The sequence below is a fragment of the Vidua chalybeata genome, chromosome 10 (genome assembly GCF_026979565.1).
Source record: "Vidua chalybeata isolate OUT-0048 chromosome 10, bVidCha1 merged haplotype, whole genome shotgun sequence".
Lineage (NCBI taxonomy): Eukaryota > Metazoa > Chordata > Aves > Passeriformes > Viduidae > Vidua > Vidua chalybeata.
Genome location: NC_071539.1, coordinates 8,136,960 through 8,149,097, shown reverse-complemented (window position 1 = coordinate 8,149,097; position 12,138 = coordinate 8,136,960). Strand labels below are relative to the sequence as shown.

The 12,138-nt window shown below is 38.6% G+C and overlaps 1 protein-coding gene across 10 annotated transcripts in view; it reads right to left on the bottom strand.

Moving 5' to 3' along the window:
• Nucleotides 1-12,138, bottom strand: part of ATP11B (ATPase phospholipid transporting 11B (putative)) — a 66,992-nt gene that overhangs the window by 9,661 nt on the left and 45,193 nt on the right. For 6 of the 10 annotated variants that reach the window (XM_053952360.1, XM_053952361.1, XM_053952353.1 and 3 more), the window contains 2 exons: nt 11,907-12,010; nt 11,112-11,277 (listed from right to left, as the gene is read on the bottom strand). In XM_053952360.1, coding sequence (XP_053808335.1) covers nt 11,112-11,277; nt 11,907-12,010 — 270 coding nt within the window. Of the gene's footprint in view, nt 1-2,874; nt 2,998-7,237; nt 7,324-11,111; nt 11,278-11,906; nt 12,011-12,138 lie in introns of all 10 variants that reach the window. The other 4 variants (XM_053952357.1, XM_053952358.1, XM_053952359.1 and 1 more) reach the window with 3 other exon arrangements.

Sequence of the window (12,138 nt, the reverse complement as noted above, 5' to 3'; positions counted from 1 at the left end):
GGTCTGGCACGGCATCTGCCTAACCCTGGAAATGAACTGCTCAGGAATTCCCTCCACCAAACCCACAGCAGAGCACATGCACTTCCAGCTGGGATGCCTCGATTCACCTCTGCAGCAATTTATTCACCTTTAAAACAATTTATACCAGCTCAGCCCTATTTTAAGGGAAATTTATCAAGACAAAGCTTCAGGCTGCAGAATACAACACAGCAACCTGATCCCAAGTAATTCTTCCTCAAGCACACAATGCAACTTCCTAGAATAACTGACATGGTATCACTATCACAGATACCCTTGGCTTGGTACAGAACAAAAGCACATTCCTGGTTGTGTGAACATGGTTTACCCAAAAGCAAACAAGGCTGATGTCAGAAAGGTTCAGTCATGTTCGTGCCAGCATAAAGAATAATTCAGCATTAGCATAATAAACTCTTTCAACAGCTCATGTTTTGTAGGTGAGGAAAAAAAGGAATAAAAGAAATAAAATGAAAAGAAAGCAGCAACAGATGTATGGGTGTAAGTGCCACCTACCAGTGTGCTCCTCTACAGCACTGCTGCACCAACTGCAGCATAACTGGAATCTCCTGCTTCTGCAGAGATAATATCCTAAACTGACTTCAGTAACCATTCCAACAAGAAATAAAAATGTGGGGATGCTTTTTAATTTAATTTTAAACTCTCCATGAGAGCATCCTGTCAAACAAATACTAAACTCAGAGGCTGAACTTTACCTTCTCCTCACACCAAGAGAAAGAAGAATTCTGGGAGGAAGCATCTTAGTCCATGACAGGATACAGCTCACTTAAGACCTTCCCACAACTTTTCACTGCGACACCAAAGGTCATTGACTGTTGTCTGAAAATTCTATTTTTGAGCCTGAACTTATTCCACACCACCCACAGTTGCCAAAATCTGCAAGGAAAGCAAAGAACCTCAAGGGTTTTCTATGGCAATGGTTTACTATGAGTGGCCACACTCTTCTTCCTAATCCCCCTAAACAGGCAGCTGGGCACATTTACAGCTTTACAGCAGAAGAACAGCCTACACAACAAAGAAGAGGCAGCTAACAGAAACAAGAGGCTTTTGGAAATACAAGAGAAATAGCTCAGCTGGTAGGACAAGGAGGAACACACGCAGAATTGTTGCATGTGGTGCATGTTTCCATGCTCCCTTTCCTGTGCCTGCCCCTTCCTCAGCCCTGTGCCACATTCCCCACAGCCCCTCCAGACCTTCCTTCCCATCACACCACTCATTGTGATGTTCACAGAACTGTCACTCAGCAGCTGTTGGAATGTAGAGGATTCTCTACAAGCGGAGCTCCCTGATCCTGTGGATGCTGCACCTCAGAGGCCATGGCTGAGTACAGGCAGAACACACTTTAACTCACACACTCATCTGGGGGGTCTTTGGGACACAGAAGGAATTTACTGTGACAATGAACTTCTGTACCTGAGAGGCAGAAACAGAAGATTTTGCAAGTGACAGGTCTGAAAAGGGTTCTGGTTAAAAGACAAACAAAACAAAACACACTTCAACAGAGCCCGAGTCCCTGAACACCCTCATGTGATGGCCACCATGACTGGTCCCAGCTGCAGTGCCACAGAAGATACCAGAATCAGGAACAGCACACTTTGCAGCACTGCATTACCAGCAAATATGACCTTCAGAGCCACCTCAGACTGTGTTCCCAGAATTGTGACACAAGAGATTACACAGAGCAGAAGGAATTCCCATCTGGAGGTCAGCAGGCAAACCCCCTGCTGCAGATGGAGTGACCTTCACAGCTGTGGCCACAGCAATATGGAACTGTAACATTGCTACACTCAGGATTTCAAACAGAGTATTTAGTTCATCTGTAATGCTCAAGCAGACCTTTAAATTTCCTGCAGAAAGTCACATTACAGTGGCTGTATGCTGGATCAGATGAACCAGAGCACTTTTCTTCCTTAGAATCTGTTACCCTGAGAGCCAGAAGTCCGGGATATTATCCAAAGACTGTTAGAAAGAGGAACCAAGAGTAACCCAAAGGAGCTTCCAGGGAGCAAACCCTCAGCTCTGGATTTCAGAGGTCTAATGTCTCTTTTTTTTTGAGAATCTCCTTTTTCTTCACAAGTTAGATACAAAAAGCAAGGATCATACTTGAATCACAACTTCTGGAAAAGTTAGTATCACTTTTTTAAAAAATGGCAAATGAGACCTTACATAAGTCTAGAAACAACAATTCTGTTCTGTCAAACTCACAGTTAAGTGTAAAGAAATGCTGTGAGAACATTAAGGACAAAAAAACCTAACTAAATTTTATATGTACATATATTGTTTATCACTGCCTGGTGAACATGGATTTTTGTATTTATATCCACTACTTGGAAGGAAGATACATATGCTAGAGAGTTCCTTTTCTCACTTTCTTTCTGTGGAGGACAATTATGGTCATAATTGTAAACCAAAGTAAAACCTGGCATGGCAAGGCAGGAAGGCATAATGTTCCCTTAAGACCTGAAACAAACCATCAGGAAACACAAGGCAGGAGAGACAATGCTTTAAAAAAATTAATGAGTTCAGAGAAATACCAGATATTATTAATATTTGGGTGGCAAATAAAGTATGTTCATAAGGTAAGATCTGGAATCTCAATAAACATAATACTTCATATGAGAATGGTCCAGTGGATGTAATAAATCAAAAAGCAACTGAGGTGCAGAATTAAAGAATGATTCAGCTTGATAAAGAAAAAAAAAAATCAACCAACATTCCATGATGCAATTTTTCTTGTAGATGCCAAAAATATGAGTATTTTGGAGATGGCTCAATGACTGTCTCTGTATGAGATATGTAAATAAATACACACACATTAGGGTACAGTGGGAGTACTACCTAGTGGAGGTAAGAACTGTCGGGCAGGCAAGATGGGTCTAGCAGCTGCCTACTGTCCTCCCCTCTGTGCCTGCTTTCAGCAAAGTCACATGCTGAGCTGACTGAACCCTTATCTTCTTCCATCTGGAAGGACAGAAAAGCAAGAGATCTTATAAAGCACCATGCTTGCATTGCTTGAAAACAGTTACCATTGTTACAAGAACTTTCACAGGTCTTGTCTTGAGAGAACAAAGCATATTTACAAGGTCAAGAGGCAATTTTTATTTTTGGTGGATCAAATGCGGTTTCTCAGCGCCCAAGTGTTAAAAGTGTTTGGCCTTTTTGTATTCTACAGACTACAAGAAGGAAACCCAACAAATTTGGAATCTATCTAAGATTCTAACATTTTGGAGTTTTATTTGTTTTCCCTCTTCTAACAGGAAGGACCATTTCAGTTTGTCTTACTGCAGGTTATTCCATATGCCATAAGACAGATATTTCAACCCAAGATTTAATCAAATTGAAAAGTTGGGGCTTTGAGGAATGGGGAATGTATTCAATCCTCTATGCCAAGTTAAGGGCTCTGCAGGGTATTCTCCTGAGCCCAGGTCCCAGCTGCCAACACTCTGATGCCACATGGATGTTTTACAAAATTGATATGAGATGGTTATTGCTATTTCACAATTAAGTTAAAACTTGCTCCCTATTGTAAATCTCTATCTTTAACCCTTAATATACCATATACCAAAATCCCAAACAATTAGATTTAAAATTTTTAAAGAAAATATATAGGAATGTTGACATCTAACAACTTCATTGCCATGATGTTTTTATCACTTCTTTTTCTACTCTTTGTATTAAATGAACCTATGAGTACCTGTGGGAGGAGGACTATTTTTTACAAGTACTTCATTATTTCCAAGTTTCATTATTTCCAAGTCATTAGACAAAGGTTTCTTCAGGTAAGTTGTATGTGCACTTTTGTGACTGAAGTCAAACCCAAAAAGGTGCATTCTTCCCTCATTTCCTCATCTTCCTGTGATAGATTCTGTAGATTAGCCAACAGATCAACACCAACCTATGCTAACACAATGAACAGGTCTGTAAAGGAAGAGATCACCCTTGATCAAAGTGCAGCACATCAAGGTGCTCTGGCACACCTCACTAGTGGGAATTCATGCTTCCACTGGCACAGTTTTCTCAGAAATTGCATGTTCCTTACAGAAAACACAGGCTGTAAAAGGAACAGAGATCTCTCTGCTCTTGACTCAGCACAGCTGGGCTGGGTCAGACCTGAAAGCTGTAGGGGGAATCCTAAGGAACAGAAGCTGGAGTTAAAAATACAGACAAGGAATGAAGGCCTTAAAGGCAGGGCCTGGAGCCTGGAGCTCTGGAGACAGCTAAAGAGCAGATCTGCTCTGAGATGAAGGGAAAACCAGGCAACAACAGACTCATGGGGCTGGAGATGGGGAAAGAACCAGGTTTGGCTGTGACAAGGTAAATGCTCCAGAGCCCCGGATACAACACTGTGCACTGACAGCCTTCTCTGTAAATAAAACCCTTTCTGGTGTCTTACATTTCCCCAGATCTGGGTACAGTTCATAACACACGGTTCAAAGGTAGGAACTCTGTAAACACAGTTAATCCCATCCAGTAAGTAGAATTAAAACATCTGTCCAAGCAACACTTCTCAAATGTAGCTTAAGATTTCTTAAGACAGCTCTTACAAAGCACAGGACATGTAGAAGACATACATGCACACAGAACACTTTCTTTACAGATATAAACATGGAATGAGATACAGTGGGACCCAGTTATAGTACCCTAAGGTACAATATTCACACATTCCAAGAACAGGAGGGACACCTATGAAGGAAAGCAGAGCTCAGTCAGACTCCAGCCAAGCACAACACCTGCTGCACCTGCCTGTGCTGCCTCATTTCCTGTTCATCCCATGTTCCAAAAGGGACAGTAAAGTTCAGAGGCAAGACTTTAACAGGCACACACAAGACTGCAATTCTGACTTACAGGAATCACCTGGACACCTAGAAGATCCCCCTCAAAGATCTTAACTGTACATCACCAATGTACTCAATATAAACTTGAACATTTTTTGCACACTGTGAAGCCTACTGAAATAAAAAGTTATTGTATCATCATACTCTTAATTTGCATTCATAAAAGAAGTCTTTTGATCTCAAGAGAAGAGCAAGCATTTTGGCAGAACAAGGCATAACTCAGTTTAACCTGGAGTTATGCTCCTTTTGAGACTTTTAATACATATTTACAAACAACAAAAGCCTGCCAAAGTCTGTTCATCAACCTCCATGCATTCTGCAGTCACAAAGGATGCAATCCCTGGGTGGGCATGTACAAATGAGGTGTGACAGATTAGCTGCTTTACAGCTACATATTCACCAGGCAGCTGTTTTGCTTTATGCTCCTATAGTTTTCCTTGCTTTCTTTGCCCTATTGCTTTGGGAAAACCACAGAAACCAACTCATGCTCTTCACTCCAAATTAGATTTTATTTAGTTTAGTGAAGTGAGTAGTTTCTGTCTATCAGTTGATTTTCAATTTCACTGTTTTAGGCAAGGATCCACAGGATAACTTCTGAACTTTGTCCAAAGGCAGAATAAAGAACTAGAGAAACCTGAATCTTTGTTTGCTTCTTGTTGCATTTTACAAGCTCAACTGCACATTAGAAAGCAGCCAGTGTTTGTATTTCAGGTACTATCAGATACTCAAGTGCAAAAATTCTGACTTACAAAAGAACTGGATTTGCATAATCATTTGTTACTCATGGACAAAACAGATTTTTCCTTTTTTTCAACTCTTCCCTAAGTTTAATATGAAGAAAATTGCCTCATGTTAGCAAGGATTCTCCTGGGTTTAGCATTTTAATGGCTACAGTGCTGCATTCCTACACAGCTTTATTTTTCTTTGACTATCCAGGTGTATAACCATTAAGATGTGTTTAGTTTTTGAAATTTTAACAGAATTTTCTGTTCTAAAACCTTTGGTGTAGATATGACATGTGATGGAATTCACTTTAATAATTAATTGAGAAAACAAACTTACATACACTTATCCACAGTTTCTAAAAGGTAACTTGATAAACCAAGATATCTAAGAATTAGATAAACTAAGAATTTGAAAAGCTAACTTTTAAAGGCTTTTGCAGAGGAACCTCCCCAATATGTTCCTAAGTTTAACAGTTTTCAAAAGCTATACTGTACTTTGCCTGTTTTAAAGCTATTAAGTGCTGAATTCAAAACAAAACAAAATAAAACCAGCCCACCACTGTCCCCCTGGGTGTTTGGAAATCCAAGGTGTTGTGTTTCCCACTGGGGCCACTAACACCACAACACAATGGCCATTTCAACTTTTGCCTTGTAAAGTTGTAGTGCACTCTCAGAGGAAATACAAAACTTTTCTCTTTTATTAAACAAACAGCAATTAAGTCCCTAAAACGTAGGTTAGTTGGTTCTCCTAGGCACCTAGTTGCACGTTTTTAACAACAAAGTCACCTTGAAAAATATTTAAAAGGAATCAGATCTTTGCATTAATCCTTGCTGTAGGATGTGGAATTAACAGATTGAGACATTGCTGATGCATATGAATGCTTAAATCTTACAAAAGAGAATCAGCATTTGACAGCATTTCATGTGCTGAACTCAGTGCATTTGAAGAGTTGCAGAATCATGTTTTACCTACACAGACACATGGATGCTTTCATCTTGTTTTGAATAATTTTCTGGGACTTTGTAGCCAAATGCCTTTTGGAATATGTATCTATACACATTGAAAACAAACAACACTCACTTTATAGCTGCACAAAACAGACACAAAAAGCCTCAGCTGCACAAGGGTATGGACGCACCCAAGCTTCAAACATTATCTGCTCTTTTGACACAGTTGAAAGCAAATTAAAATGGGCAAAAAACTTGCAAGAAATTTCTGCCTGAAGTACATGGATCTTCCTGTCACAGCCTTATAAAGCTGAAATTATCCAGCATGCAAAATGCACTGTTAATTTTTATCACAAAGAAACCAAAAGCATTATAACCATGCTAGAAACTACAGTTATTGAAAAATGGATGCAAGAACAGCTGATCTTTATTCTGGAAGTTGAACATCATGCTAGGGATGTTTATTCCTAAAAAAAAAAAAAGCACGTCCAACTCATGCTACTTAGGAGAAGCATTTGGCTCAGAAACACAGAGCAAAGCCAAGAAATCACCAAACTGAATGTTTCTGCACTACACGTATTGCCCTCTCAACCCACTAACAGATATTCATGCCTCTTCCCATCTCTCTCAGCACTGGTTAGTTCACCTTGAGCATGCATAAGAGTTGATGAGGAACTGTCCCTCCTACTCTACCTAATTTTGCTCAGCTGATTCCTTGCCCTGGACAATGGCTGCAGTGCGATGAACTCGTCACTTAAAGCAACTCTGTTGGAGTACATCTACAATTGGACAGAGAAGGGATGGAACATACATGTCAGTAAGTAGCAGCAGTAATTTTCTAAGAGAAAGACACAGGACAACACATTGTTATTTAAGTGGAATACACATCATATACAGAACACAAGCCTGGTACCTTCAAGACAGCTCCTGGGACCATCACAGCCAGTCACTGTTTGGCAGGACCATTCTTAAAGCACCTTTGCTTTCATAATGAGAGAAAAGGCCTACACACTTTTACATCTGTGCTTTACCAGACACCTTTATTCTGCATTGCTTTCTCTCCTCAATAGTGCTGTGATTTATCTTTACCTAAAAATTCATATTTTGATTCACATTTACCTTACTGTCCAATTCCTCCTGTATGATTCTGTAACAGGCCTGTATTGAGAAATTGCCCACAAACTACTTCAGGGCAACTCACCTCAGTGAAACATAAGATGGCTTTTCTTTAGGCCAGCAAAAAACCCTTAAAACACATCAAAATTAAAATAAAATACAGTAACATACATTCACCTTAAGTGCATTAAGGAACATAAAGTTAACCAAGCTCATCTTCTATAAAAGTCAACTCATGCTTGCCTGTCAAAATTTTAATTTTTAGTTTCCTAAAATGAATGACTGAGATTTAAGTTGCTGTGAAAGAACAATATTTACATTTAAAAGCCTATCAAATTTCTCTTTCATACTGGTTAAATTTCTCTGCTGTCTTATGAATAACTTATCTACATGTAACATCTAAGATCAGAGGCAAACTCATACTTGATGCTATTACCTTATACTTAAAAAAAGATATAAAATCAAGGTAAGGCAGATTCCTACAGATATAGTGAATTCAGAGCACTAAGCTAAGTCACACACAAAAAAATTCTGAAAAATTAAAACAATAGGGGTATAGCAAGCATTTTCAGCTGAGAAATGTGTGTTTTGCTCACTGCTTCTGGGATTAGTTTAGAATTTAAATTATGGCAGACAGAAACAACCTAAAAAGCTTCAATTTAAAACCAAGGAACTAGGGCATGTAACAATTCATCTTGCCATAATAAAAACACAGTAAGTATAAACCAAGCTTTTTCTTTCCCCCAGTATGAAAATGTACCAGTGTAGGCCTACAATTAAAAATGAGTAATTAAACATGTTTAGTGGAGTGCACCTACACTATGAAAAATAATTTTAAAAGATAATACACAAAGTACCACATTTAATCCTTCAATGACTTCCACAGAATTCACTAGCTTCAGTCATCACTCTCAGTCTTTATGACAAAGATATTCTCCAAACCCTTTCTATCTGAAAGTCAGTCTCTTCCTCTGCTTGGAAACAGAAAGAAAAATATTTACTAGGAATTTTAAACACAAATTATGAAGTATGATCATAAAAGAAGCATTCTGTCACTTCTTGACAACAAATGTGCTAAGCTGACCACCTGCTCCTCTTCAGTTATATCCACTTCCCCACTGCAAGAACAGTGAATGAAATCCAGTGGAGATGACTGTCCTATTAAAGCAAGAGTTGGAAAATCTCAACAGATTAAACCTCAAGAAAGGAACAGAGAGGCACTTTCTTTTTGCAAATACATTTGTAGTTATATTTTCACTGTCAGACACACCAAGAGAAACCAATGGACGGCTGCTGAAGAACTTCTGGTCAAATCCCATTTTGGATACTTTGACTTTGCAGCATCAGGAATTAAGAATTTTTAGAGAAAATACAACATTTTGGTAAACAGAGACCTCAGTGCTGACTCTGTCAAATGCAAAGTAGAAAGCAAATAAGGAAAAAGAAGAAAGATAACTAAGAGAGATGCACAAAGCAAAATCCTCATGGCCAAGAATCAAGCTATAGCCACAGGAAAGGAGTTAGATATTCATCTAGATTCCTTCTTAAAAATAAGAAGTCCTACTGTGTGATTGCACAGCTGTAATGGCATTAAACTGAACCCAAAAAATCTTCAGAAAGGAGTCCTAAAGCAAGAGAATGTAGCAGGAAGTATATGGATAAAGGCAGGAAAATCCACATGGCTTTTCAGGTTTTAATTCAAGCACTTCAAGAACATGAAAAACCTCAAGAACCACACCAATACTGTGCCAGACAGCAACAGGTGATGTACAGCAAGGAAGGAGAGTGTTTGATAAATATTGCCACTAGTTTTTGAAGAGAGAAAAAAAGATAGGTAAGTATCATTGCCTACAGACACTCTAACCCAAGAAGTGCAGTAATGTGCAATCCTGAGCCTTACCAGGTCTATCTGAGCCAGTGGTTATTTACTTTGGCTTTTAGCTACTAAATTCCAAGACAGGAAAAAGTAGCGAATGTTCCAATTTTTGCAAGGGTTTAGTGAGATATTTTGGCTAGGTAGGCTTGTCAGCTTGATGTTGATCCTAGGCAAATTAAAAGGAAGTCTCACACAGATTTTTTTTTAACACACATATTAGAAGGGTAATATAATTTAAGTAAATCAACGTGCACTCACATCGAAGTAATCACAAGGTTAGATGCTAAAGATAGCAGCACTGATGCAGTTCTGCATGCACAGAGCTCAGTGCCACTTGCATTAAGCAATTAGGACACCACAAAATCCATCTGGCAGGCAGGTGGACAGAAAGCTGCTGAGAGGTTTCAGACCATCACTGTGCATGGGATATCTCTGTCAGCTGGGTTCTTCATACACTTTCACTATTTTTGGCTCTATGCTAACTGACCTCTCATCAATGACCTGAAAGAAACCAATATCACCACGTGCAGATGTGTAGAAAATGCAGAAGACAACAGGTTATTGATGTATGTTATTCTGTAATCTGAATATAGCTGGGGACTCATTATTTCTGTACTTGGCACTGATGTCTGCTGCGCTGGAATATTGTGTCCACTGGTGAAATCCAAAATTCAAGATGAAATTGAAGAAGGGTCATATTACAGGAGAAACACAAGAATGATGAGAAGATTCTAAAACAACCTTTTTGACTGAAGATACAAGTCCAGTCTACCTATCAGTGCTAAAATAATCTTGATTACAAAGCTAGCTGTGAATAAAACAAAAACTGTAATAAAAACCTTCTCAGTTTAGCAGAAGAAGTATAAAAATATAAAACACTGAAAATTGAAACCAGAGAGACAGACACTATTAGAACAATAGGTCAGGATAACTTCCCCACAACTGTCTGTAAATAGAAGAAAATACTCAAAGATGAGACATTTACCTAAAAGACAGTCTAATCTCACCAGAATGATTTAAAGGATTTTTTTGTAGCCTGTGTCAGGCAGAAGGGAGATTCCATTACCACAGCATAACTTCAGACCTTGTCTGTGAATCTGTGAAACTGTCACACGGGTAATCAGGTTTAACAGATTTTACAGAATCAACAATAAAATGCATAGCATATGAAATTATTGAGATTTAAGAAATACTAATTAAAACAAGTTTTACTAATTTTTACAATTATTGTTTCCATCACATTTTAAGACCTATTCAGTGCCAATTAGAGCAGTAGCTTCTAATACTTTTAATACCTAGACAAAAAGTAAGTTACCCTCTATGAAGCAGTATAAAAATGTGCAGTGTGACCCTTTCATACAGCTGCAAGCTGAGATGCAAATGACTGAGTGTCCCCTTCATAAATAATTCTATTCTTTTTATTACCAATTAATAAACTTTACTGCCTTGTAAAATGGTGTGCTCACTTTCGTAATTTGAAATTAACAAGTGTATTTCAAAATGAGAACACTTCTCCGAACTAAACATGACAGAGGGTAATTATTGGTCAAGTTGGATACAAAAGCATAACATTACCTGAGCTTTTTCAGTACTTGTTGGTTGCAGATGTCTGTACAGCACTTTCTTCACAACATCAATAAACAAACAAGCGACTACTATGAGGATTATGGCAAACCAAGCAGAACCACTTGACAACAGTTGAACAAATACAAAGTACATGTCCTGGGTATGTAAAAATGGCCTGAAAAGTTAAGAGAAGTGGCAATTACTAAAAAGAACTTCTAGGAACAAAAGTACAGCACAGGCTGTCTCAAGTGTATCTTATTTTACATCAAGCAGAGAGACTCAGGATGCAGAGTCACAATGCACCATGACCATGTGGAGTCCAGCAAGCTGCTGGGCCTGACCTGCCAATGAGCTCCAGAGAAAGGGGGTACTGACCTTTGGAGGAAAAGGTTCTGATTTAGATTTAAGTTGTGTTGCAGAGAATCAATCACCAATCTATCCCTTCAGACTCCAAATTATAAGCAAAAAGACTTCACTTTACTGATTCAAACCCCAGCATCTTTATTTCTGCTGCAATTATTCACCTATTACAGAGCACCTCTGGGAACTATTCACTTCTTAAAAATGCCTTTATAGTTACAGGCTGTCAGAGACAGATTCTGTGTGTCCTTGAGCACAGGACAGCACAGCAGCACTTAAATTTTTCAAAGAATTACTGAGAGCAAGTGGTAGTCTAGATTCAAAAACTTTTTATCACAAACCTGTCACAAAATTCAGAGTAAGATGGTAGAACATAATATTTCAGTGTTTTTTATCTTCACTGATATTACATGTGATAAAAAGGACGAGGGGAAAATCACTTACCAGATAATTCCCCCGTAAAACAAGGAGAATATGAAATAAAATACAATGGATCCCCAAGTAACAAAATGGTTTATCCATGTCCAGAAGTGAGTTTCTAGTGCCATCTAAAACAGAGATAACTTCAGTGAGCTTCTGTTTTCCACCCACTTCACAGAAAATTATAAATACCAGTCAGAACACTGACATTTATGAACTTCCAGCCCAAACACTGAATACTGTTGTAGCACACAAA